The sequence below is a fragment of the Siphateles boraxobius genome, unplaced genomic scaffold (genome assembly GCF_051911475.1).
Source record: "Siphateles boraxobius isolate OS27281-9 unplaced genomic scaffold, OSU_SipBor_1 8, whole genome shotgun sequence".
Taxonomy (NCBI): domain Eukaryota; kingdom Metazoa; phylum Chordata; class Actinopteri; order Cypriniformes; family Leuciscidae; genus Siphateles; species Siphateles boraxobius.
Window position 1 is genome coordinate 14,423,607 of NW_027509208.1, and position 24,689 is coordinate 14,448,295.

A 24,689-nucleotide genomic window follows, 5' to 3' on the forward strand; every position below is an offset into this window, starting at 1 on the left:
TGCATTTTTTTTTTGTGTAGGCCTACATTCAAAATTCTCCTGCTGCCATTTTCTTTTTGTGAACAACTCGTGAACTGAACGAACATAGTCAGATTCACATTTATGAATGAGATGCCCATTCAAGCCCATTTCCAATTTTTCCAAATCGAGACACCAATCACAAACGTTGAGGCGGGCTTACACGATGACGATAGCGTTGCGAAGTTGAAGCGTCATCTCCTTCATCGCACTGATTGGTTTTGGGTCTATCCAATTAGGCCCAGAGGCATTCCATTGGTGACGACCCTCTGGAAATGGGCTGTGTGAATGAACTTTCTCCAGACCACTCTCTCAGTAACGGAATGGTCTGGTGTCAACCAGGGGTGCGTTTCCCAAAGCCAAATATGGTCGCAAGTTCCGTCGTTACCAATAGAGTTCAATGGAAATTGCGATCATAGTTGGCCAACGATGCTTTTGGGAAACGCACCCCAGGCTAATTCATAAGGCTTGTTCGACTTGAACCGGCGCTGCACAGGCCGACATTAAAGTACCGCGAGAGCGATTCAAAAGCATACGGAGCAGTCTGCTTTCTAATCGCTCTCGCGGTACTTCGATGTCATTCACCGTCATTATTACGCCCAATGAAACGGTCACTCGAACGCCATTTGGCCTTTACGCTTGGAATGATTCACGAACGAACCATCAATCAAGACGAAATCCTGCCAGTACAAGACTAGTTAATACCTGCATTTAATTTTAATTGAAAATACATACCTTTAAACCTTGTAGGCCTACTTTATATTTTAGACATATTTTCCAGATGTTAATAAACAAGTCTTGATGATTTTTAAAAAACTTTTATTAACAATATCACATTACATTCTTCTCAAACTTTAATCTCATGGATTATAAACCAGTTTTAAGTGTAGCCAGACACTGTAAATTTATTGACAAACTAAAAAAGAAAATCTTTGTCTGTGTGTGTAAGATTAAAAGATAAATACTTGTGACTGGCTTACTTTTTTTTTGTCTGCTAAAATGTTAAGAATGAAGGACAATGGTGGAAAGAAATATATACTTTTTAATGAAATCTTACAGATCATTCAGTTTCATTACTGTGTTTGACACAACGAGGGTTCATCTAGTTATTTGATCCTCCAGAAACACACAGCTGTGGTATAACCTTTATGTGTTCATGTATTTTTCTAATTAGAACTGCTATTCCTCTCTGGTGTGATATGCTATTTATGAGAGAAACACTTGAAGATCAGCCACATAAATCATTCATCAAACAACTTATTACATAAGTATGGCAGATGAAATTCTTTACAGGATGTCATATAGTCTAACATTAGTTTAGCCTCTTCCACTCAACTGTCACGGTGAAGACAAATCCAGAAAAAGTGCAATCTGGTAGTCTTGTAGTTTTAAAACAAACCCTCATAAAGAGAATCAAATATATCACTCGGCCAGAGAAGTTCAGAAACAGTTCTTATGGGATTTTTAAGCAATATTTTTCCTTATTTGAAAGTGTTTATTTAGGGACAGTACCAATGAAAAAAATGTCTCTTAGGATTACAACATAAATCAAAACTTCCTTATATTCAGTTAAAAATACCATATCCAGTTTATTGTTGGTCAGAGCGGGCAGCTAATCCAGCTGTTCCTGTTTGATTCGAATGACGGAGGTCGTGACCCCACGGTGACTTCGTTTGAGCTCTCTCCTCAGAACGTACTCACTGAACTGGGTTGAGTCCACACCACCTCCACAAGAAGCAACAATCTCAAAGCCTCGTTGCTGCAGTCGCTCAAGAACCTGATGAGGACAAAAATGACAAGACACACACCAAATCGTTATCTTTACATAATCAATATACCATATATCAATCATATATCAATAATCCAAAGAACTAATATACACTACCGTTCAAAAGTTTGGGGTCGGTACAATTTTTAATGGTTTTGAAAGAAGTCTCATACACTCACCAAGGCTGCATTTATTTGATCAAAATGTAACTGTTTTTACTGTAGTTCAAAACTGAATTTTCAGCAGCATTACTCACATGATGCTTCAGAAATCATTCCAATACGCTGATCTGCTGCTCAAAAGTATTATCAGTGTTGAAAATGAATTTAATGTGCCCTAGAAATGGGTGAGATTAAGATTAAATGAACCCCTGTATGAGCTACTTCTAAGATGTTTTTAATCGTTTTGGAGCTTGAAAATGACCGTTGTGTGGAAAAAAAAGTGAAGATTTTACTTATGTGTTTCACAGAGAGAAAAACAACAGCATAGAGGTTTGGAACGACATAAGTAAATAGTGACAGCGTTTTCATGTTTGTGTGAACTATCCCTTTAATTGAACACCCCTGGCACAGAATCACTGCCATCTTCAGTTAGAAGCACAACACAGCAAAAGTGTTATAAACCATCTGTCCAGCAGCTCTCTCAACTGAATCAAATGAGATACTTAAACCACTTGCTTATTCCGTCTTTCTTTCTGTCTGTCTGTTTCTCCCTCACTCTTTCTCTCGAGCCGTTTCTTCCAGTCCTGCAGATCTTCGCTTCACAGAACTGTGAGATCACATTCCATTAGTGTGCCTTCAGGAAGTGCCTTCCTCTTTTGCTCTCCAGCGCTGCGTCACTAAATTTCCCTTGACTCTCTCCCTCCATCTACAGTTTTCAACCATCCTTCTCTTTCTTGGTCTTTTGACCCCCACAACCTACCATTTACAGGTCAAAGTTTCTGTCTGTCGGTTCTATGTGACTTTCCATCATGCTTTTGTCCTTCAACTCTCTTTTTCTCTCATTTTTCTTTCCTGTCTTCTGCCTCTGCTTTCCTCAATCTCCTGCTTCCATTAGTGTGACGGCAAGTGCCAGGGGCCAAAAGATTTAATAAGCAAACAGGATTAGACAGCCTCTAGACACACACACAAACACACACACACACACACACACACACACACACACACACACACACACACACACACACACACACACACACACACACACACACACACACACACACACACACACACACACACACACACAAACTGTTTACAGAGAACAGTATAGGAAAATATTATCTGTACATTCATTTGACATGAATTATTGGCCAGTGTGCCAGTGTTTGTAGATTCTCATGCTAAATCAGCTATTTTGCTGATTGCTGATTTTCAGATTTCATCAAGTAAAAAATACAATTTTCCTTGCACTGTAGATAAATGTGAGTATACATATCCTAATCATTATATAAAAGAAAAAAGTATACTGTAAAAGTATATGTATGTATGTATGTATGTATGTATAAATATTATTAATATAACAATCACATATCAAATGAATAAAATTCTTTTTAAAATATCATTATGCTTTTGGGCAGTCATACCACATGCAACCTAAACTAACTTTGCCTTGCGATAATTTTTTTTAATAATCAGATATTTTAAGAGACTTATTTGCAGTCATGTAAGGGTCCTCTTTATGATATAATTTGTATATTTATATATAATAGTTTTATATATTTTTCCTGCATGTTGGTCGCACTGCATGACTTTGATTGGCGGACAAAAGTTTAACATTTATTATTAAGCAGTCAAGCAGGTTAGTTATTTTTTAAAGAAATAATACAAGAATATGTCAAACGACTTAAAGTTTATAATGACTTAAATGGTTAATTTACCCTAAATGGAAATTTATAGGGCAGAAAGCACTCAGATTTCAACAAAAAGATCTTCATTTGTGTTCCGAAAATGAACGAAAGTCTTACGGGTTTGGTACGACATGAGGGTGAGTAATTAATGACAGAGTTTTTATTTTTGAGTGAACTATCTCTTAAAAGTTCTTAACTTGCAACACTCATGAGTCCTCAAACAGTAAAACAAAAAAGATAAATGCTTCATAAAAATGAATTAAACCAAAAAACAATAAATAAATAAACAAATGAACAAATGTACGAACAAACAAATAAATAAATGCTATTGCCAGGCGTGTATAGGGTGTTCCACACCTGTACAGAGTTGAGGTGGCAGTATCCGTTTAGAGGGAAGCGTATGACGTGAGTGGAATCGTGGTTCCAGCCTGCGTTGACAGAGTTGCACATGACGTCTCCTATCTCTGGGAAGATGTCCTCGATGAGGGCTTTATCGCCGCTGAGCGTTATCCTCTCTCCCAGCTCGGGGGCCACACGCACTACCACACACTCACACATGCGTGATGTGTACCTAGAGTCCTTCTCAGAACGCCAACGCTCCAGCTCGGCCTGCAGAGGCTGCAGCTGGAAATATCGGGCCTCCTCGTACAGCAGAGAGTAGTCCTACACACACGGATGCACAGAGAGACTGATATTTAAGGAACGGTTCACCTAAACATTAAAATTCAATCTGTATTTATGGCTGTTACGATATTTTTATTGTGTAGTGATTCTTCAAAGTATTTTTACTTTTTACCACTGTTTCATGAAAAAAACAGCATATTGGTTCAGAACAAAGTGGTGGTGATAATTAACCTTTGGATGAACTATTCCTTTACTTTTTAATAACCTCTTTAAAAACCTCTATATAGCAATTTTGATGCATCATCAGATTTAAACCCCTACCTTAAATTCATCTGGGATGAGCAATTTTGAGGTCCTGAGGAAGTTTAATATGTAGCGGAACATGTGTCCATCCCGATCTATAAAATAATGCTGCTTCAGGCTGTCCAAAACGATCGGCTCTGTGCCATCAAACAAACGGCCAATCCTGAGAGACGAACAGATATTGAAATATTTAGATGTAACCAAAACAACAACTTGCTTTCCTAGGTTTTTCTCTTGTGAAAACGTCCATTACAATTTAAAATAAATGATGCTGTTTTCAGCATCATTAGTCTTCAGAGTAACATGATCCTTCAGAAATCATTGTAATATGCTGAATTGCTGCTCAAGAAACTTTTCTTATTATAGTTGAAAACAGTTAAGGTGCCAAATATTTTTGTGGAAAATGTGATAGTTTTTTTCCTTCAGGATTCTTTGATTAATAGACGAATAAAAAGAACATTATAAATGTCTTTTATAACATTATAAATGTATTTACTGACACTTTTGATCAACTTAATGCATCTTTGCTGAATAAAAGTACACTGTGAAATTAAAGTTGCTTTTCAACTTAAATTACCTTAAACTGACTTCAAAAATGAGTTGAATCTTGTATAACTAATAAAAAGTTATAGCAATGTAAAACTTATTGTTGTCATAACTTATTAATCATATAATATTTCAGTGTATTAAAAACAGTCTATAGTTTGTGTGAAATGCACTACAGATGTTGTCAGATGAAATTAATACGTAATGATTTTTTATAAAGACCAGTCAATGGACTGATTTATCATACCTACAGTAATATTGGAATCACCAATGTAGTGCATTTTTCATGCATCTAAAGAGATGTCAAGTTTCCAGAATACCTGACTGAAACAATCTGAGGGAACATTGTTGTGACTAGCTGGTACTTGGAAGATTGAGAACTACTTTGCTAAAATGTTCATTAAAAACCATCTAACATCATCTGCGTGTGCTCATGTAAATACACGAGCGTGGATTTTGACAGTTCTTTCGGTCAGCACAGTCTGGTTAAACCATAGCCTGCATCAGCATCATGAAGGGCATGGCTGGAGGCGGCGGCCATCATTGCTCCTGACGACGCAAATGTCATCATCCACCGCTCAGTTCCTTTCTCTTTGATGAGTGCGTTGTCATATTGATGTTGTTTGTGATAAAATAGCCAAGGGGCGAATGGATCTGTCACTTATGCCAATGCCTTCCTCTGAAACATCTATATGACAATTATAAAGGCTTTTCAAAGCCTATAGATTATACCAGACTGTGTGGACCCTATATGAGACAATATGTGTGAGACATATTTCTGTGCCACTGTAAAGGACAGTGGGAGGCGGAAACCATGTGAGACATGTGAGCAGTTATGAGATTGGATGCTAGTCTGGCGCAAAGCGCTTCAGGCTCCTTTTGGCCTGTGCTCTGATGTTTGACTCAGTCAGCAGCTACAAGACAATAATGCTCTTTGGCATTGCAGAAATATACCGGTCAGTGAGCTAATGAGCACAGACAAGACACATACACACAAAATACACGCATATGGAGCAAACACGCATCATGAAAGACTTGTGTGTGAACAGACGTGTTCAGAGGATGACATGTGTTTTAAGAAATTTTAGGCTGACTGCTAAACGCATTAGATGTCAGTGTTGTTCAATTGTATGTTATTCAAATGGGTAAAAAGAACACCTTTTAATTTGAACACCTTCCTGCATCTATACCACTACACTGTCCATCTCTTTTTGTTTTGCATCTGTGTGTGTGCAGTGACGGCTTTTGGATTTTAAAATAGAGGGGCACACAATATTTTTGCGGTTCGGATTTTTTAACTACTTTAAAATAGATTTTTTGGTCACTTACAGACATGAATGTTTATAGAAAACTACACAGACATCAAGACAAAATAAATATAAGTTCACTCACCTGGTCCTAGCCTATCACTTGAAGCAAAAAATCCATACTTCTGTCCTTTTAAATGTCCGCGTTAAAAGAGCACGTTCGGCCGTTTAGTGAAGCTGATTGCTGTAGCCTATTTCCAAATAGGCATGGGGTATTCCTTCGTTTTTAATGTGTAGCTGTTGTTTGAATGGTAGTTTAGTAAATTTGTTTGAGATCAAATATTCAATATCTCTACTCTCAATCAGCTGTAGCAGTTCAAACTAATATCACGTCATTTACGTCTTGTCAGTGATTGATTGATATACCAAGTGAAGCTAGTCTCCTCTGCCATGTTACTTTTATCAACACTCCTAATCGCTGAAAGTGAAATACACAATGGTGATTTTTTTTTTTACCAACGGAGGCACAAGTCTCCGGCTATGGATTTGCCTCCCCCTTCCCTTCTCTATCCCCTTAGACTCGCGTTTCGCAGATTTGGCACATTCGGGGAAGAAGCGCACATGGGTTTTACTTACAGTGGTGAAATTACAAACAAGAAATTCACATTCGGATACATACAATTTTGGGTAGGCTGTCCCTCCCTTGCCTCCCCTGACAAGCCGCCACTGTGTGTGTGTAATTTACCTTGACTCTGGGTATTTGGTTAATGTGGCCAGGCTGCTGGTATACATGTGACCCCCTACGTCAATGTGGACTGGCGCGTTGGCCTTTGTGAGCTGTGCAGGTGTGGGGATGCCAGCTGTGCCCAGCGGGGAGACCGGCGAATGTGCCAAGATAGGCCGGGTCGACATGCCCACACTGTTGCTGCGATTTTCCTGAGAATAAAAAAAAGATAGGTAAGATTGCACTAATTTGCAGCAATTTCACGATTAATATACATACAGTAGCAGAAGGTTACTTACTTTCTTTAAAAAACAAACAAAAAAAGGATTTATGCATTCGGGATCGTGAAAAGTGGACATTAACATACCAGAAGTAGAAAAATAAAACTTTGGAGCCATATTTTCTTAGGAAATTGTATGAACTTTCTATGATACTTTTATAGAGACTTTAAAAATCAAGATTTGATTGGATCATGAAAAGTGCCCATTGAATGGACCAGGATGGAGGTGGTTGAAAGGGAGGGGTTGAAAAAGTAACACATTTCAGAGACATTTCAGAGCCAAAACAAGTTGTTACTGGCTGTTTAAAGCAGATATGCCAAAATAAGGGCCCACGGGCCAAAGTTGGCTTGTGGAGACCTTTTTTTCCGCCCGCTGTGTCATATCACAAGAGGGCAGAAAAAAGGAAATTAAAACATCAAATAATTAAACATTAAATAATCTTTTTCTTTGAAAGGGATCGTTCACCTAAAAATGAAAATTCTGTCATTAATTACTCACCTTCATGTCGTTCCAAACCCGACATTCAGAACACAATTTAATACCGTTTTAATGAAATCTGACAGCTTTCTGTCCCTCCATTGACAGCTATGCAACAACCACTTCCAAGTCCCAAAAACCAGGTTGCTGCCAGAAGAATTGTTAGTGAGGCCAGTAGGGGGCGCTCACCCTGTGGTCTGTGTGGGTCCTAACGCCCATGTATAGTGATGGGGACACTATACTGTAACATGCACCGCCCTCCGGGTGAGACGTTAAACAGAGGTCCTGACTCTCTATGGTCATTAAAAATCCCACGATGTCCTGGAAAGAGTAAGGGTCTAACCCCGGCATCCTGGCCAAATTTGCCCATTGGCCTCCTAATCATCCCCATATATATTGATATGCTTCATCGCTCTCCACCAATAAGCCGGTGTGTGGTTTGTGTTCTGGCCCACTATAGCTGCCGTCGCATCATCCAGGTGGATGCTGCAAATTGGTGGTGGTTGAGGAGATTCCCCGCATTATGTAAAGTGCTTTGAGTACCCATAAAAGCACTATATAAATGTAATGAATTTTAAAAAGGTAGTAAAGACATCATTAAAGTAATCCATGTTACTCACTCGACTCAATTGTATAAAGCGACGCGAGTGATTTACAAATTTACCATGTTTGTTTTGTATTGTTTTGCACAAACAGAGCACTCGCATCACTTCATAAAATTTAATGAGACACATGGATTACTTTAATGTTGTCTTTACTACCCTTTTGAGCCTTGGAAGTGGTAGTTGCGGAGGCTGTCAATGGAGGGACAGAAAGCTCTCAGATTTCATAAAAAAGATTTTCATTTGTGTTCTGAAGATGAACGAAAGTCTTAAGGGTTTGGAATGACATGAGGGTGAGTAATTAATGACAGAATTTTAATTTTTGCATTTGTATTCTTACATTGAAATGTAGAGAAAAAATACATTAATATAACATAGTTGGATATAATGCATTTTCACATTTTTCAGTCCATTACCTTTAATCAAGTTTGATTTTTGAAGTAAAACTACTTGAAGTACTTTGAAGTAAAAGGTTTTGGCCTTCTGAAGTAAAAGTATTGTGTTTTTTAAATAAATGCTATTTTAAAACCACCGATTTTACAAAATATATATTTTTTGGAATACAATGCGTCAATTTAATGTACACAAAAGGAGTCTGTGTAAGTAAACGGGTATCAATTTTGATTTCATGTTGACTTGCATTTCAGTGTCACCAGCAGAAACCAAAGAGAATTCCAGGTTCCCGCACACCTATAGCCTCTTTTGCCTCAAACTCTCATTGTCTATTGTCAGAACAACAGTTTTTACACACTTTTGGGAATCAACCTTTCAATGGCTTGCTTATTGCAGTCTCTGAATACTAAACTGGAATAACAGAAACAATTTCAAGCAGCCTCTTAATTTTGGTTAATGTGTGTGTCATGAGCGTGGAATGGGAGTGCTAAATGGTTCACAACATAAACACAGATAATCACTTCTACCTTGACAACTGTTACAACAAATTAAATTGACCCATTATGACATTAATGGTGATTTCGCTGTCAGCACTAAACATCATTACAGTAGCCACAATCTCATTAGCCTCAGTAGGGCCTCGTTTCATGGGCTTCGCCTGACATAATATCCGCTTGTGCTTGGAAATAAGTGTTTGCTAAATCTCAATGGTCACTCTCTACCGAGGCACAATGAAACAGCCATGGGCAGAATTTCCTTTAAAGATGAAAAACAGAAAAAAGTAAACGGTAACATAAGTATACTGGTGTACTTAGTGCAATATCAATGCATTTTTCGCCCAGAGTGGAGTAATGCTATCCGAGTCGACTGTCTTACAGAATGAAACATGCGGAGAGAATGAGTTCAACAGACTGGCTTTATACAGCGACCTGAAAAACGAGCATTAACCAATGGTAATACACAGAACGTGCAAGTAAACATGTATCCAGGCCAGCACATTAAAGCACTAATGATAAACATCTCTGGCACAACCGGGCGTTTTAACGGGTGCAGTTTTCTGATGGTGGCTGAATGTTATGCCTACGGGGAGAATAACTTGGGTCAAAGAGGCATTTTCTCATGCATCATTTTTTTTAAAGCCTTTTTATTTTCTGGGTAATTTTATATACATGGTGTAAACAATGAGGAAATGAACGGATGGGTTGGAAAATGTTTGCCTTTATTTATTTGGCAGAGACTTTTATAAATACAATATAAATACAGTCAACTTACACACACACACACACACACACACACACACACACACACACACACAAACGCATGCACGCATTACAAAAGTAATATGTGCCTTTATGAACAAAGCTAGTCTGGTGAACTGTGCAGTAAATAAATGCAACCCATTAATTGAAAATAAGTGTTACATGAATAAAGACAACTTATTCCACAGTCATGGATGGTGCAGGAAGCCTGAGAAGTTTGAGCTCTCCCATTAGCTAATTGGAAAGACATTGACACCAACTTAAAGGGATAGTTCACCCAAAAATGAAAATTCTGTCAGTAATTACTCACCCTCATGTTGTTCCAACCCAGTAAGACTTTTGTTCATCTTCCGAACACAAATTAAGATATTTTTGATGAAATCTGAGAACTGGCTCACTCCTTCGTAGGCTGCGAGGTAATTGATATCTGCCAGCCCAGAAAAGTTAGTACATACATTGTTAAAATAGTCCAGGTGACTACAAAGGCTCAACCTTCTGCTCACCAAGGCTGCATTTATTTAATAAAAAATATAAAAAAAGTTTATCAAGCGACGAAAATACTTTTTGTGCGCAAAAAAACAAAAATAGCGACGTTATTCAACCATCTCTTCTCTTCTCTTCCATGTCATTCTCCTAAGCTGTTGATGTAGTGTAACAGCGCACTGATATTGAGCCTACGTTCTGAAGTTCAACCCAGAAACGCTGCGCTGTTACACTATGCGAACTCACTCAGAGGCTCACACAGAAGAAAATCCTTATTTTTTTTATTTTTTTTGCGCACAAAAAGTTTTCTCGTCGCTTGATAAACTTTAGGTTGAGCCAATGTAGTCACTTGGACTATTTTAACGATGTCTTTACTAACTTTTCTGGGCTGGCAGATATGAGGGTTGGAACAACATGAGGGTGAGTAATTGCTGACAGAATTTTCATTTCTGGGTGAACTATCCCTTCAAGAAAATATACTCTGGAATTTTGGTTGCTCCAAATAAACAAGCAGGGAAGATGAATTCCTAGTACAGATGTGAGTTTAAATAGAGCTGAGCTCTCTACAGTGTTTACGGTGACCAGTAAATGCACATTTTGGAATATTTCTGTAGATTACTTGTAATTTGAGAGTGTGAGCAAAGAGTATTTGGTGTGAGGCAGAAGAAGGTTGTTAAGTTGTATAGAGGTCTACAAAACAGAAACAGTAGTCAGTGTTATAACGCAGTACCATATTGCATCATGTGTACGGATCTGCTAAGCTTTCTAAATTTCTCATGACAGTTGAGACAAAGACAAAGACAGTTGAGACAGTCTCATGACAAAAATATGCACAACCATTCAAAAGTTAGGGGTCAAAAATATTTTTTTAAAAAGAAATTAACACTTTTATTCAGCAAGGATGCATTAAATTGAACAAAAGTGACAGTAAAGATATTTATAAATGTAAATTCACTTTTGCAATCACATAATATAAATGATATTCACATAGACGACAGTTATTTTAAATTTTAATATTGCAGTATTTTTTATCAAATAAATGCAGCTTTGTGGAAGCATAAAGACTGGAATTTCTGAATGGAAGTCTACATGTAAATGTAATGGTGGAGCAAAATAATGCATATGACTCAATGGATGCATGAGGTAAAAAGTTTCTCAAAGTTTCAAAGTCTCTGACCCAAACGCTGTCCTGTTAACTCATCTCACCCACATCTCAGCATGTACAGCAAGAACTAAAGAAGATATGAAAGAAAACAGCAAAGACTCATTTTACATCAGTTAATTAGCAAGGAGGGAACAGGATATAATTGGATGTGAATGTGAAATTACAGAGTGTCATAATTTACAAGGCCTTTTTTTCCCAGGATGCTTTTTTCCAACACTCTCCTCCCCCTCTAGGGGTCGCTAATAAATATTTACCCCAAACCTTTTTTTAAAGACAAATACATGCTGCGATTTTAGTGCATGGCGACTTGAAACAGAAAAAAAAAAACAGCAGCAAATCCTTGAACATTCATAATGACAATATAGCCGAAGTTGCACTAAAAAAAAGTACAGGTATAAACTCCTGAGGATTAATATTTTAGTGTGGTACAGGTAGTGTGGCTGTTTAATCCCGATCATTAATATAATGTAATGCAGCTGAAGAACACACTACAAACAACTCATCTCAGGTATTATATTTAGGAGTCATTGTTTTTTACTAGAGCCCTGCACAGGTGCGTTATTAGCTCATTCCTCTGCAGGCAACAAATGCTTTTATTTTTCACACTCACTTTCACGCTGAAGGCTGAAGAAAGCATGTGCCTGTTTTAGTGCAGCCTACTTACAAAGCATAATAATAAATATTCACCAACATATAAAGAAATCAATCTTAATCACATTCCCAAATGGACCGCCACTGGCAGATTTGATGCCGAATAAATGTGATGCAGATGTGAATAAAAAATATATATTTGCATATACTTAGTGAATTATTTGGGAGCAGTGGCAGAATTTAAAGTTAAAGGGATAGGCTAGTTCACCCAAAAAGTTTAATTCTGTAATCATTTACTCACCCTCAAGCTGTCACAAACCTGTGTTTTGTTCTGCTGAACAATACATTGTTCCGTTGACTTCCATTGTATTTTTTTCCTCTCCATACTATGGAAGTCAATGATGCCCCACAACTACAAACAATCTTCAAAACATCTGCTTTTGTGAGAACAAAGAAACTCATACAGGTTTGGGACAACTTCAGGGTGAGTAAAAGTTTCTGACAGATATAACGTTAGCACTCTTTCAGAAGACAGCCCTGGTTAGGCTAATATACAGTACAACATCATAAGAAAATTGACATTATAATGTAGTAAATCTGGGATTAGCTGATAAATGTTCCATGCAAAATGACACACATATGAGTCAAATTGAACATCCCACTGTTGTTGCTTTAATGCGTTCATTTGCATAAATAAACTTGGTGTGAAAAACAATTGTCCTCTGACTCATGTGATTGACAGACAACAGTGCCGCAAGTAAAACTGGTCCTAAATTGTTTAGCGCTGTTCTAAGACCGTGTTACGCGGCAAAAGCGTTTTGTCTGTGTTATACCTATGTGCTAAAGACATGAAATCGCTGTTACCTGTGAGGGGAGCATATGAGGGCTTTCTCCGTTGAGTTCGCAATGAGAGGAGACTAGCGCGGTTACCGTTGGAGTGTCCGCGCGCTCCACGGCGGCGCGCGCGCAGAGTCTTTTCGGCGATGCCCCAGGTCCCGAAACGCTAACTGGATAGACGAGCGTCCGCGAGCGTTTGATCACCTTCTGCGGTTTGAGCTCGGCCTCGTCCTCGCAGTGCAGCGCGTGCTGCAGGTGCGCTCCGTTGTTGACCGTTTCCGGGGACACGTGGAGAGGCGCTAACTTTGACCCGATGCCCGCAATGCCGTTAAGCGTTGCTATGGAGACGGCGCCGATGCAGTGGTTGGTGTAGGTCTTTGACAGTTTGGCGGCCCGCGACAGCATCTGCATTCTCGTGCCCAGCAGGTTCTTGCCGATAGCTTTATTCTCGTACCAGGTCGTGTCGGTCTCGCTGCAGTGATCCCGTGGGCGCTGGAAAAAAGCCTTGCAGAGAGGATTGCGCTTCGTAATGTACTTTACGAAGCTCGCGTAGGGACAAAACTCCGTGGCGGTCTCGTACATGCGGGGAAGATTGTCATCGTCCGTGTCGGATCTTTTTTTCGACCAGGAGGCGGAACGAGACTTATGGTACGGCCCGAGTGCTTTGAAGTACACAAACTTCCGTCCGTCCTCGTCCACGGCCAGCCCGAAAGAGTCCTCTTCGAGCTCGCGCTGGTTCTCCCGCCCCCTCGTGCAGAAGTACATGCAAGTCTCGAACCACACTTTGTTGAGCAGCCCGAACGGCGAGCTGGCGCTGAACACGGCCGACGTGTAGAGTTTCCTCAGGTCGGAGCGCGTGATGGCTTGCTTCTGCACCACGGGACCGGCGCCCTGCTCCTCCAGCTTGCGTATGACCGCAGCGAGCGCGAGGTTGGCGCTGCGCAGCTCGGGGTCCTTGGTGAGGTCGAGCGTGCGGCAAAAGGGGGGCTCGTTCAGGTACCGGTTGAGCGAGCTCCGGATGCTGATGAGGGAAGACTTGCTGTACAGCTGTCCGCTTTTGGAGCGCGCCTCCGCGTAGAACGAGCGCAGCACTTTGCATAGCGCGTGTTTGTCCATGCTCTCAAAGTCCGTACTTTGCGCCTTCTCCATCAGGTATTCCCGGAAGATTCGCACCGCGTACCGCGTGGCCAAGCGTGTGTTCTCGCTGAGCCTGGAGCGGTGCATGTCTCCCTCGGGTCCCGAGTCCAAAGCGGCGAAAAGCGGGTCCCCAGCCGCCGACTCGAGCTGGTCCGTATTCCGCATAAGGACCGCTTCCCCGGTTTCCACGGCAGCAGCGCAGCTGTCAGGCTCCCCGCACTCCTCCCACTCTAACTCGGCTTCTTCTTCTGACACTTCTCCCTCTTCCCCTGTGATCTGGATCTCCTGAATCTCTTCCTCTTCTTCCTCGCCCGAGCCTCCGTCTCTCTCCCGATCCCCCGACATCGGGTCCGGTTCATCATCTCTACAGCACTGGTCCCCGCTGCCAGGCATTCTCGCCATATTGCAGTCTGACAGTGTATGAGTCCCGAGGCACTGCGCATGCGCTATATTGGACCGCAGAGCTGAGAGCTTTTTGTGCGTTTTAGTGACCTTCAGCTACGAGAACAGGCACGCGCTCTTAAAGGTGCAGGGAAAGGGATCTATAGATTGGCCAACAATTAAAACACACTCTCCAACTTGGATGGAGAGATAAAGCGAGAGAAAGAAGCAAACGGTCACCTATACTCTGTATTGGACTGCGGCTGAATTAAGCAGTAAATTATGTCTTTAATACACCCACACAGACACACACCTGCTAATTATTAAAGGGCTATGTAGCTGAGGCAGGCTGACTTGATTTGGGAGTTTCCAGTAGCAGCTGTGATCATGTCTAACCCTGAGGCCATCCATATACTTTCGAGTGTGTATACAGCCTTTTGTGTATGTGTGAGAGGAAGAGAGAATGTGACAGATGGGAGGGAGAGAGAGAGAGATGAAGGTGTGGTGAGCTAATTGATATTTCTGTGCATGGTAAGAATGATTTCGACACAGCATAAAGTGCAAGCCACGGATCTGTGTATGCAATGATGGCCAGTAGGCAGAAAACCCCTACTCTAAACATGTGAAACTGCACATAAAAGGGTGTCATAACTTATTTCTCACTCCAAACCCCATATTATCTCAAATAATATACCCTCCTGCACACTTTTTGCAATTTAATGAAAGTGAATGAGGACTGGGACTGTCAAGCTACACATAATTTAGCACCATAAATGTATCATGAAAATGGTCATAAAACCTAGGGCCAGTAAGAGGTGTGCATGTAAACCTCACTCTCCTGGCCTCAACAGGCGCGCTACAGGCTGCAGTCTTTAGCGTCCTTGTTGGCGTGCCCAGCTCCCACGCCGGACACATCCCGCTCGGAGCATGTCGAGTAGGGCCGGTTACACATACACATCTTTAAAGTCTTTAGAAGTAATAAAATACCAGAAAAAGACAATCTAAGTTTACTGAAAATCTTGAGATCCATTTTGAGAGAATGAATTATGCCTGGTTTGTGAACCAATCATTATTTTAAGGCGACATTTCAATGAACCAGCTGATGCCGTTTACAACACAGAGTCAATTCTGATTCAGATCAACTCATTGCATCAATGATCCAGTCAACGTGGCTACCAGCTGAGCTCATCTTGCAGTATAGCACTTAAATGGTCATTATGGCTCTTTTATGGTTCTTTTGCATCCTCTTTGAAGCTTCAAATCTCCAGTCCGCATTTATTGTCACTATATGGAAAAGAGTGAATATTATTCCAAATGTTGCCTTTTGTGTTCCACAAAATCAAGAAACGGATTATAGTGAATGATTGAAGACAATTTTAATTTTTTCTGACCTCACCTACAGTTTTTCAAATGACTTGCTACTGATGTGACAGTGTGAGTGGACTGCATTTAACTTCTGCTGTTCTGATATACATGAATGTGTGATTTGCAAATGCATCTCAGCTGGAACTCACTGCAGACTTTCTCAGGTTGGAGCAGATTTTCATTTTCCTCTCTTATAGTCTGTATAGCAATAGAGGCTATTGTAATGTAAACAGAGGCCCTCTGAAATGCATCATAGCTTATATCGGGGCTCACTCGATTATACATTTATTTTTATGTATGAATGATTCTAGTGTACCCCGGATGAAATTGCTTTTGGCCCTGTTAATCTCCAAATACAATTTATATGGCAAAATATGTCAGTTTTCATTTGAGTCATTAGACTAATACAAGATCATCCTATATGAGTGACCTTGATCAAGAACACATTTCTAAGTGCGTCTACATTCACGCCTCTCTCCTCTCCCCTGTGTTAGTGTGTGTGTCGTGAGAACCCCGAGGCAACCGCTGTCTGAGTATGAACAGCACAGAGCTGAGGTTTGGCTCTGGAGAATAAGGCAGATGTTTGTCTCCGGCGCTGTGCCTCCGAGAGAGGCAACGCATGAGGAAGCGGATTTTAGAGCTCAGTAGGGCTCAAAGCTAGAGGAGGGATGAAAAAAAGCTCCAATCATCCATCAGCAAATCAACAGCGATCATCTGACTCATTAACTTTATACGGTCAGAGTCTTTCCATAGTCATGTGAACATTTCTTTAAGGAAAAGATATGGGTCAGTAGCAAATAAGAGTGTCTATGATGGTTTAAAAAAAGTGTTCACGTTATTTTAAAAGAAAATTTAAGTAATGACTCTAATGTGTAATGTGGCGTAACAAAGTAAAACAATAAAAGTAAAACTACTTACATTTTCCTTAGACCTTGAATATAATATATTTATATAATACAATATAATATATATTTAAATATGTAAAACTAATTTTTAAATATTTTATAAAGTAAAAAGTATATATATATATATATATATATATATATATATATATATATATATATATATATAAAGAGGGGTCCTTTCTATGATATGATTTCCTGTTTTATTTTTCCCTGCTAGTTTGCACCACGTGATTATACTCAAAAATGAGCCTCATGAGGTGTTTTCTTTTCTTTTTTGCCTTCCCTCCCCCCAAAACAATTACTTTATTATATTTTAATACATTAGGCTACATATTCAAGTCATGATTGTATGTCTGAATTGTATTTTCTTCTTTTTAAATTAAGTGCATAAAATTAATTCATAGATTTCAAAGGGGGGAAAAAATCATGTCATTGCAAGTACCACGAATAGAACTTTGAGAATAAACAATGACAATGAGCAGTCTTGCAAAATCAGAATTCAGTTTTGTAGTTAGTTTTAATCACTTGCTATAAGCAACACACATTTTTGGGCTTTTCGCACTTTTAGCAGTGATCTGCTCCAGGAACCCTCCAGCATAAAACATTAAGACGTCTACCTCATCTAACACTCCATATTCAAATCTCTGCTCATTATTAGAGAGCTCCATCACCTGAAAGAGGTGTGTCGAAAGACCTCAAATGTGCAGCGCCAAAGTTCCCAAGGTTCACAGTTCCTTGGGAGAAACCCGGCATAAAGTCCCTCGCCCGAGGCCATAATGCCAATATAACAGGACGGTGATCTCTGTAACTCAAGTCCTCGGGTTAACCCTCCGCTAGAACTCAACCAACAGCCTTTGTTAGAAGCCCGAATCCTTAATCATTTAACTACTGGCCCTCTTTTCGCACGGCCGAGGTAACGTTGGACCCGTATCTCATTTCTCTCCTCCGCACAGCACACATATATCCCTATGTGAGGATGAGCCTCCATTTTGAAATGAGAGACCTCTCTTCTTTTGTCTCATTCTGTCATTCCTGCCCACAGGCATGTCACCAGAAACAGCTCTGACAGCTCTCAAAGGAAAGAGAAGGAGAGAGAAAGAGAGTGAGAGCAGAACAGAAAAAAAGAAAAAAAAGAAACCCTCCTTTCCACATTTTAAATTCTCGTTAGCAGAGCCCATTTCACACCTAGATACCCAATTAGCAATTAGCAAAGCTTTAAAGTGCAGTCCTGAGCCGGGGCCCTGATCCCAGCCTGATTTGTATGCGCTTTGTGCAGATAGCGATAAGAGAGAGGCTGAATACATGTATAGTTTTAAATTTAATTTCATAATCATTTGCATGGCAGGGTAGCCTGCAGGCGAGAGGGAAAATAACATGCCCACTCTTCAAAAGGGAGATCAGGCTCGTTACATGGCTGTGCGGAGGATTGGAGAGGGGCTTTTTATGTGCAGGCAGGTAATTTGTTCCCTGACTAATCTGAAGAGATAGAGAAGTTCAGAGGAAGCACTTTTTAAAAAACAGTGTGAGCGCAGCATCACAAATCGCCTCTACCTCCGAGGCTTGGGAGAGAATGAAAGCGAGCGAGAGAGAGGAACACCAAGGTGCGATATAGCTGAACTTACTGCCAGAGCCCGAGGCTGACAAAAAAAGAGTAACTACAGAATGTGCGAGTGTGTGTCTGGGTATGTACGGCTCGGAGAGAGAGAGAAACCATCTTTGAGCACACCAATGTGGCGAGCCATCCGGTGTGGGAGAGATGGAAATCAAATCGAGCACCTGTAGTACATGACAGTCCTCTCTGACCGCTGCTTCAATAATACACTGACTGTTACAGAGTATATAAATGATAATAACATGTGTCTAGCACACAGACTGTTGAATATGTATATATGTATATATGTATGTATATATGTGTATATATATATATATATATATATATATATATATATATATATATATATATATACACACACACACACACACACACATATATATATATATATATATATATATATATATATATATTTTTTTTTTTTTTTTTTTTAATTCATTTTATCTATTTATGTTATAGTTATTTTACTTCAAGTTAAATGCATATGAGAAATGTTGCTTTGGCAACTATAGGTGAACTAAAATAAGTGTATTTTTTTAAAAATGGTATATATTTATTTTTCAGTTGACTTTTATTTTGTTATGTTTTGTCATGGTTTCAGTAGCTTTAGTTAATGATAGTAACCCTGGTGCTGGCTAGTTCCCGTTTAAGTCTGACCATTAGGCTACAGTTGATTTCACATGTTTGTGGCACAGGGGACTCAGAGAGAGAGACAGAAAGATGGAAATACTTGCATGACATCCAGCTCTTAATCTTATCCATATTTATGGGTGCATATTTAAAGTATGGATGTGTCGGAGAAGCGCTGAAGACAGACTGAGGATTAGCAACCGGTGTTTGAGGTGATTCCAAGCTCAAATTAACATGTTGAATATTCTACAAGAATGAGTCAGAAAACTCAGCAACTCTGCCCTGTCCGTGGGCAGCAATTCAGCTCGCTGCGTGCGATCCATTGTGTGCGTTTTTAGTGGGTGATGGTGTTCTGTACAGGAATGCTTGTGTTCTCTACGAGACCAATTACATTTGTACTTTATGATCCCCTACAGTTATACAAGATTCCTATACCAGATTTAACAGATGAGGCTGTGGCGTCCACATGCCGATTCTGTCCATGCAAAGCTTTCTCAGGAAAGCAGCAACCTTCATTTCTACAGGTCAAATCTGGCTATATGCGCAATTTCACCACACAAGGGCCTGGTTTCACAGACTGGGCTTAGAGATTAAGCCAGGATTAGGCCTTAGTTTAATTAGGACAAGTAGCTTTTATAAACTTTCCTTAGAAAAAACATTATTGGTGTGCATCGAGAAAAAACAATGGCACTGACAAATTTAAAGATATGTCAGTGCAAGTTGCTTTCAGTTAAAACAGCTCAAACGTGCAATTTAGTCTGAGACTAGGTTAAGCCTTGTCTGTGAAACCAGGGGAAAGTTTCAAAAGGCATGTTTTGCAGTGATACCACGTAGGATCAAATTTCGGCTCCCCAAAGAACCTTTTAGTGAACAGTTCTTAAAATAACGGCTTTTTTCTTACTGTGAAAAACATTTTTAATAATCTAAGGGTTTTTTCACACTTGACATGTTTGGTTCGATTAAGACGAACCCTGGTGCGAGTGCTCTGTTAGCGTGGTTCATTTGAATAAGTGTGAACGCTGCCATCTATATCCTGGTGCACATCAAACAAGCGGACCGAGATGCTGAAAAGATGGATCTCGGTCCACTTTCAAACAAACTCTGCTACGGTTCGAAATCGAATTAAATATGAAGGCAATACACACCAAAGATATGTAAACGAACCAAAAATGGGACCCTAAAAAGGACAGAATGGTCAAGCATACCTGTTTTTTATTGTCGTAGTCATGATGTTGCTCATCACAGTTCGGTACAGGCATCAGATCCGTGTCTCCTCGCAGCAGATCTTCGTTTGTGTGCGTGTTTTGACTCATTTACACATTTAATAAGCTCTTCACAGGTTTTTAGCTGGTCAAAATACCATCATATGTAGGCTACGGACATACAGAAAGTGCATTTAGCCCAGCACTATGGAGTGAATTATGTGCCATAATTAAACAAACAAATACAGCATTTTGCAAACAAACTCGATCTGCTTTGCAAAGGAAAACTCGACTCGCAAACAAACTCGATCTGCTTTGCAAAGGAAAACTCGACTCGCAAACAAACTCGATCTGCTTTGCAAAGGAAAACTCGACTCGCAAACAAACAGAAAGCAATGTTCAAGTACAAAGATCAATTTGTGCGGAAATGCAGTGGAGTAACAAATATGTATTGTGTTTTGCAAATATAAATAAATGAGCCTAGACAATATTTCACAAATAAATACAAACCATCCTACAAATTGCATGTAACATTTGAACAAATACCAAATCTAGTGCATACTAATGCATATCTGTCTGTTTTGATTGTGAGATACTTGGCTTTTTATGAGATCTCTCAGCTCGATTTTCTCACAAATGTGTCCAGGCAGATTTTCTCACAAATGCGTCCAGGCAGATTTTCTCACAAATGCGTCCAGGCAGATTTTCTCACAAATGTAGTTGAGCAACTTCCTCTTCTAAAGTAGATGGCGCTAAGATAGGGGATTAATTTAGCGCTAGTCTCCCGGGAGAAGCACTGATTTGAAACGCGCTTGCTTTTGCCCCATCTGAGGAAAATGAGTGGTGAACAGGTGAGTTTCTATCTTACTGTATCTATAATTTAGCTTTTTGAGGTTTTCTTTTGCAAAATGTTATTACATATATAGACATAAATCCACATTAGCACTTCACTCTCTCTAGGATAGAGGAAGCTGAAAGCTCTGCCATCATATTTTGCTTTTTTACATTTTTGTAAAAACGTTACATTTACTGAACGCGTCTATTTCTTTTGTTCTCCATATAAGTTCTCCAATGAGAACATTTAATTTAATTGAAAGGAGGGTACCACTTATTTATTTATTTAGTTGGAATTCAGTCAGCTTAACTGTTAATGTAATAAAAAGATGAATGAACAAAACAAACAATATACAATTGTTTCTTAACTTGCCCTTGACATATCCAGTGCCCAAATTATTTTGGACAGACAAATGAAACCCTCCTTTCGATTAAATTAAATGTTCTCATTAATTTATGGAGAATGAAAGAAATAGACTTGTTCAGTGTAGACACAATCAATAATTTAGTCATTTCGCAAGCGTCCGATAGGAAAAATGTAAAAACATTATGATGGCAAAGCTTTCAGTTTATAGATTCCTCTATCCTAGAGTGAAGTGCTGCTAATGGCGCTTTTCCACTGCATGGTACGGCTCAGTACGGTTCGGCTCGGCGCAGCATGGTTCGGCTCGCTTCGCTTTTCCACTGCGTGGTACGACTCGGCTCGGCACGGCTCGATTCGCTTTAGCTCGGCTGCTTTTCCACTGCAGTTAGTACCACTTCAAAGTGGGTGGGATTATGACTGATCGTTATAGTTTATCCGCTCCTCGGCAACCAAGAAGAGGAACGTCTGCACTTCTCGTCCACTGACCACGATTCAGCCATTTCTTTTTTGGAAGTTTTTTTTCTTCAAGCAAGTAGTTTTAAAACAGGTGCTACAGCGGTGGCTGTTACTGGCTATTTAAATCTAGCGGGTTTGATGTCTCGCAAATACAATGACGCTGGTAGTGACGATTCTGTCTGTCTGACCAATCAGTGATCTACAGTGCTTCCACGTCACATTTTAGTATCGGTACGGTACGCTTGGAACCTCAACAGAGGTGGTACCATTTAAAGCGAGCCGTACCGTACTGTACCATGCAGTGGAAAAGCGCCACAAGTGAGCCGTACCGAGCCGAGCCGTACCGTACCATGCAGTGGAAAAGCGCCAAAGCGTGCCGTGCAGTACCGAACCGAACCGTACCGTACTATGCAGTGGAAAAGCGCCATTAGTACTAATGTGGATTTCTGTCTAGATATGTAATTACATTTTGCAAAAGAAAACCTCAAAAAGCTAAATTATAGATACAGTAAGATAGAAACTCACCTGTTCACCACTCATTTTCCCCAGATGGGGCAAAAGCAAGCGCGTTTCAAATCAGTGCTTCTCCCGGGAGACTAGCGCTAAATTAATCCCGTATCTTAGCGCCATCTACTGTTTTAGAAGAGGAAGTTGCTCAACTGCATTTGTGAGAAAATCTGCCTGGACGCATTTGTAAGAAAATCTGCCTGGACGCATTTGTAAGAAAATCTGCCTGGACACATTTGTGAGAAAATCGAGCCGAGAGATCTCATAAAAAGCCAAGTGTCTCACAATCAAAACAGACAGATATGCATTAGTATGCACTAGATTTGGTATTTGTTCAAAGGTTACATGCAATTTGTAAGATGGTTTGTATTTATTTGTGAAATATTGTATAGGCTCATTTATTTATATTTGCAAAACACAATACATATTTGTTACCCCACTGCATTTTCGCACAAATTGACCTTTGTACTTGAACATTGCTTTATGTTTGTTTGCGAGTCGATTTTTCCTTTGCAAAGCAGATCAAGTTTGTTTGCAAAATGCTGTATTTGTTTGTTTAATTATGGCACATTATTCGCTCCATACCCACCACACATTGTTTTGGATGTTCCATAAGTTAATAAAAGCCGACCAATCATGTTGTGAACAATAAATTCAATCTCAGGGTTAGTTTTTTCTTCATCGGCATGTATATTGTTGCTCTGACAGACAGATAGACAGACTGATAGATAGATAGATAAATGGTTGGATGGGTGGATGAATAGATAGATACCCCCTCTACTGCACACTATGCCCGTTTTGATGACAACCCTTGGCCAGGTAACCTAATTAGACCCTATATCTAGACTGAAATATCAGGTGACAGTACCACACACATCCACTTGGGCAACAAATGCCAATTCAACGAGCAAGGAGCATGTGGCATCACAGCTGTAAGCCAACAGAACACAACTTATAAGATACGATACACCGGTCTGAGAATATATTTAAAGTGAATCATGCGTCAATCAATGCACTTAAAAGGCGATTCCATTGTAACATGCGCACGTGCGTCTTGTTCCTCTCGCTCGCGCTCTGAGCGTGCAGCAGCTGCATGGTATTCGGCTACAAGATGAGAATGAAGGAATGCTCGACTTTAAACATCGCGGTTAAAAATAGCAATCGCCGCTAAACACAAATAAACAACAAAACATCCCCAGCCACATTCAAAAGTGAAGCAAATGCGTAAAAACGCACTGTAGTTGCGATCAAGCCTGCCGTTTGACAACCTCAAGCCCTTATAGTGGGAATATAAAAGCAGCCGCTGTGTTAAAGAAAGACTTTCATAGTCGCTTTCCACAATCGCCTCTCATTTAGAGAGCTTGCGACTTCACATAGCGAAACCTAATCGAGGACGCCATTACAATATCAGTCAATTATTCGAGGCTACGCTACAGAACAGTTTTACATGTGACAACGTAAACTGCTTCAGGTGTCTTTTTGCGCTGCCATTACACATATCGGGAAGTGACAGGATGTAAACTGGGAGAGGATAAATATTTTTTTTCGTCCCAAACGCGCTCATCCTCTGGCACATGCGTACATGCAGCTGCGCTCTGAAGACCCACTGCCTCTCTCTGTAGAAAAAACCCACAAAGCCCAATCTGGCGCTACTCACCTGGAACATGGGACATCCAGCGACGTGTCACCTCTCCGTGTTTGGGCTCCTGTCCGCGCCCCTTGCTCAAGCGCTGAGGAATGGAGCCCAGCTGAAGCTGAATTCACAGAGAGTCGCTCCAGGGGTTTCACAACCCCTCTGGGCCAGACCCGGATAGAGAGAGAGAGAGAGAGAGAGAGAGAGAGAGAGAGAGAGAGAGAGAGAGAGAGAGAGAGAGAGAGAGAGAGAGAGACCGCGCTCTCAAACAAACGCCCCTGCAGATCTCTGCTCACTTCAGAAAAACTAGTGAATTAACCGATCACAAGAATGAGCTAGTTGTAACACACATAAATGTGCAGTTTCTCTTGTTCTAGGATGTAAAAGGGGGGTCTGGTGATTTTTCTGCGTAAAACAGTCGTCCTCCTTCCTACATCTTGCAGCGGGGAGGCAAGGCAGATTTGAATGGTTATGATTAGTTTTGATGGAACGCTGCCGT

At 40.2% G+C, this 24,689-nt stretch overlaps 1 protein-coding gene across 2 annotated transcripts; it reads right to left on the reverse strand.

The window, feature by feature from the left end:
- Positions 1-820: 820 nt before the first annotated feature.
- On the reverse strand, positions 821-24,349 carry kctd1 (potassium channel tetramerization domain containing 1). Of its 2 annotated transcripts, none has more exons than XM_077219561.1 (5): positions 24,215-24,349; positions 7,098-7,288; positions 4,578-4,722; positions 3,990-4,295; positions 821-1,795 (listed from the first exon to the last, which is right to left on the reverse strand). In XM_077219561.1, the coding sequence occupies exons 1-5, from the start codon at positions 24,221-24,223 to the stop codon at positions 1,631-1,633; spliced, it is 816 nt and encodes a 271-aa protein (XP_077075676.1). In that variant the 5' UTR covers positions 24,224-24,349; the 3' UTR covers positions 821-1,630. The 2 variants fall into 2 exon arrangements, with proteins under 2 accessions (XP_077075676.1, XP_077075675.1); XM_077219560.1 differs by lacking the exon at positions 24,215-24,349 and adding an exon at positions 13,192-14,732.
- Positions 24,350-24,689: the final 340 nt, after the last annotated feature.

Bases quoted from the DNA above. Each gene is read 5' to 3' on its own strand.
- kctd1 (XM_077219560.1), bottom strand. From the start codon at position 14,703: ATGGCGAGAATGCCTGGCAGCGGGGACCAGTGCTGTAGAGATGATGAA. The intron at 4,723-7,097 runs GTAAATTACACA...TTCGTCTCTCAG, and splicing joins ACCAAATACCCAGAGTCAAG to GATTGGCCGTTTGTTTGATG. The intron at 4,296-4,577 runs GTAGGGGTTTAA...CCGTGTGTGTAG, and splicing joins TCATCCCAGATGAATTTAAG to GACTACTCTCTGCTGTACGA.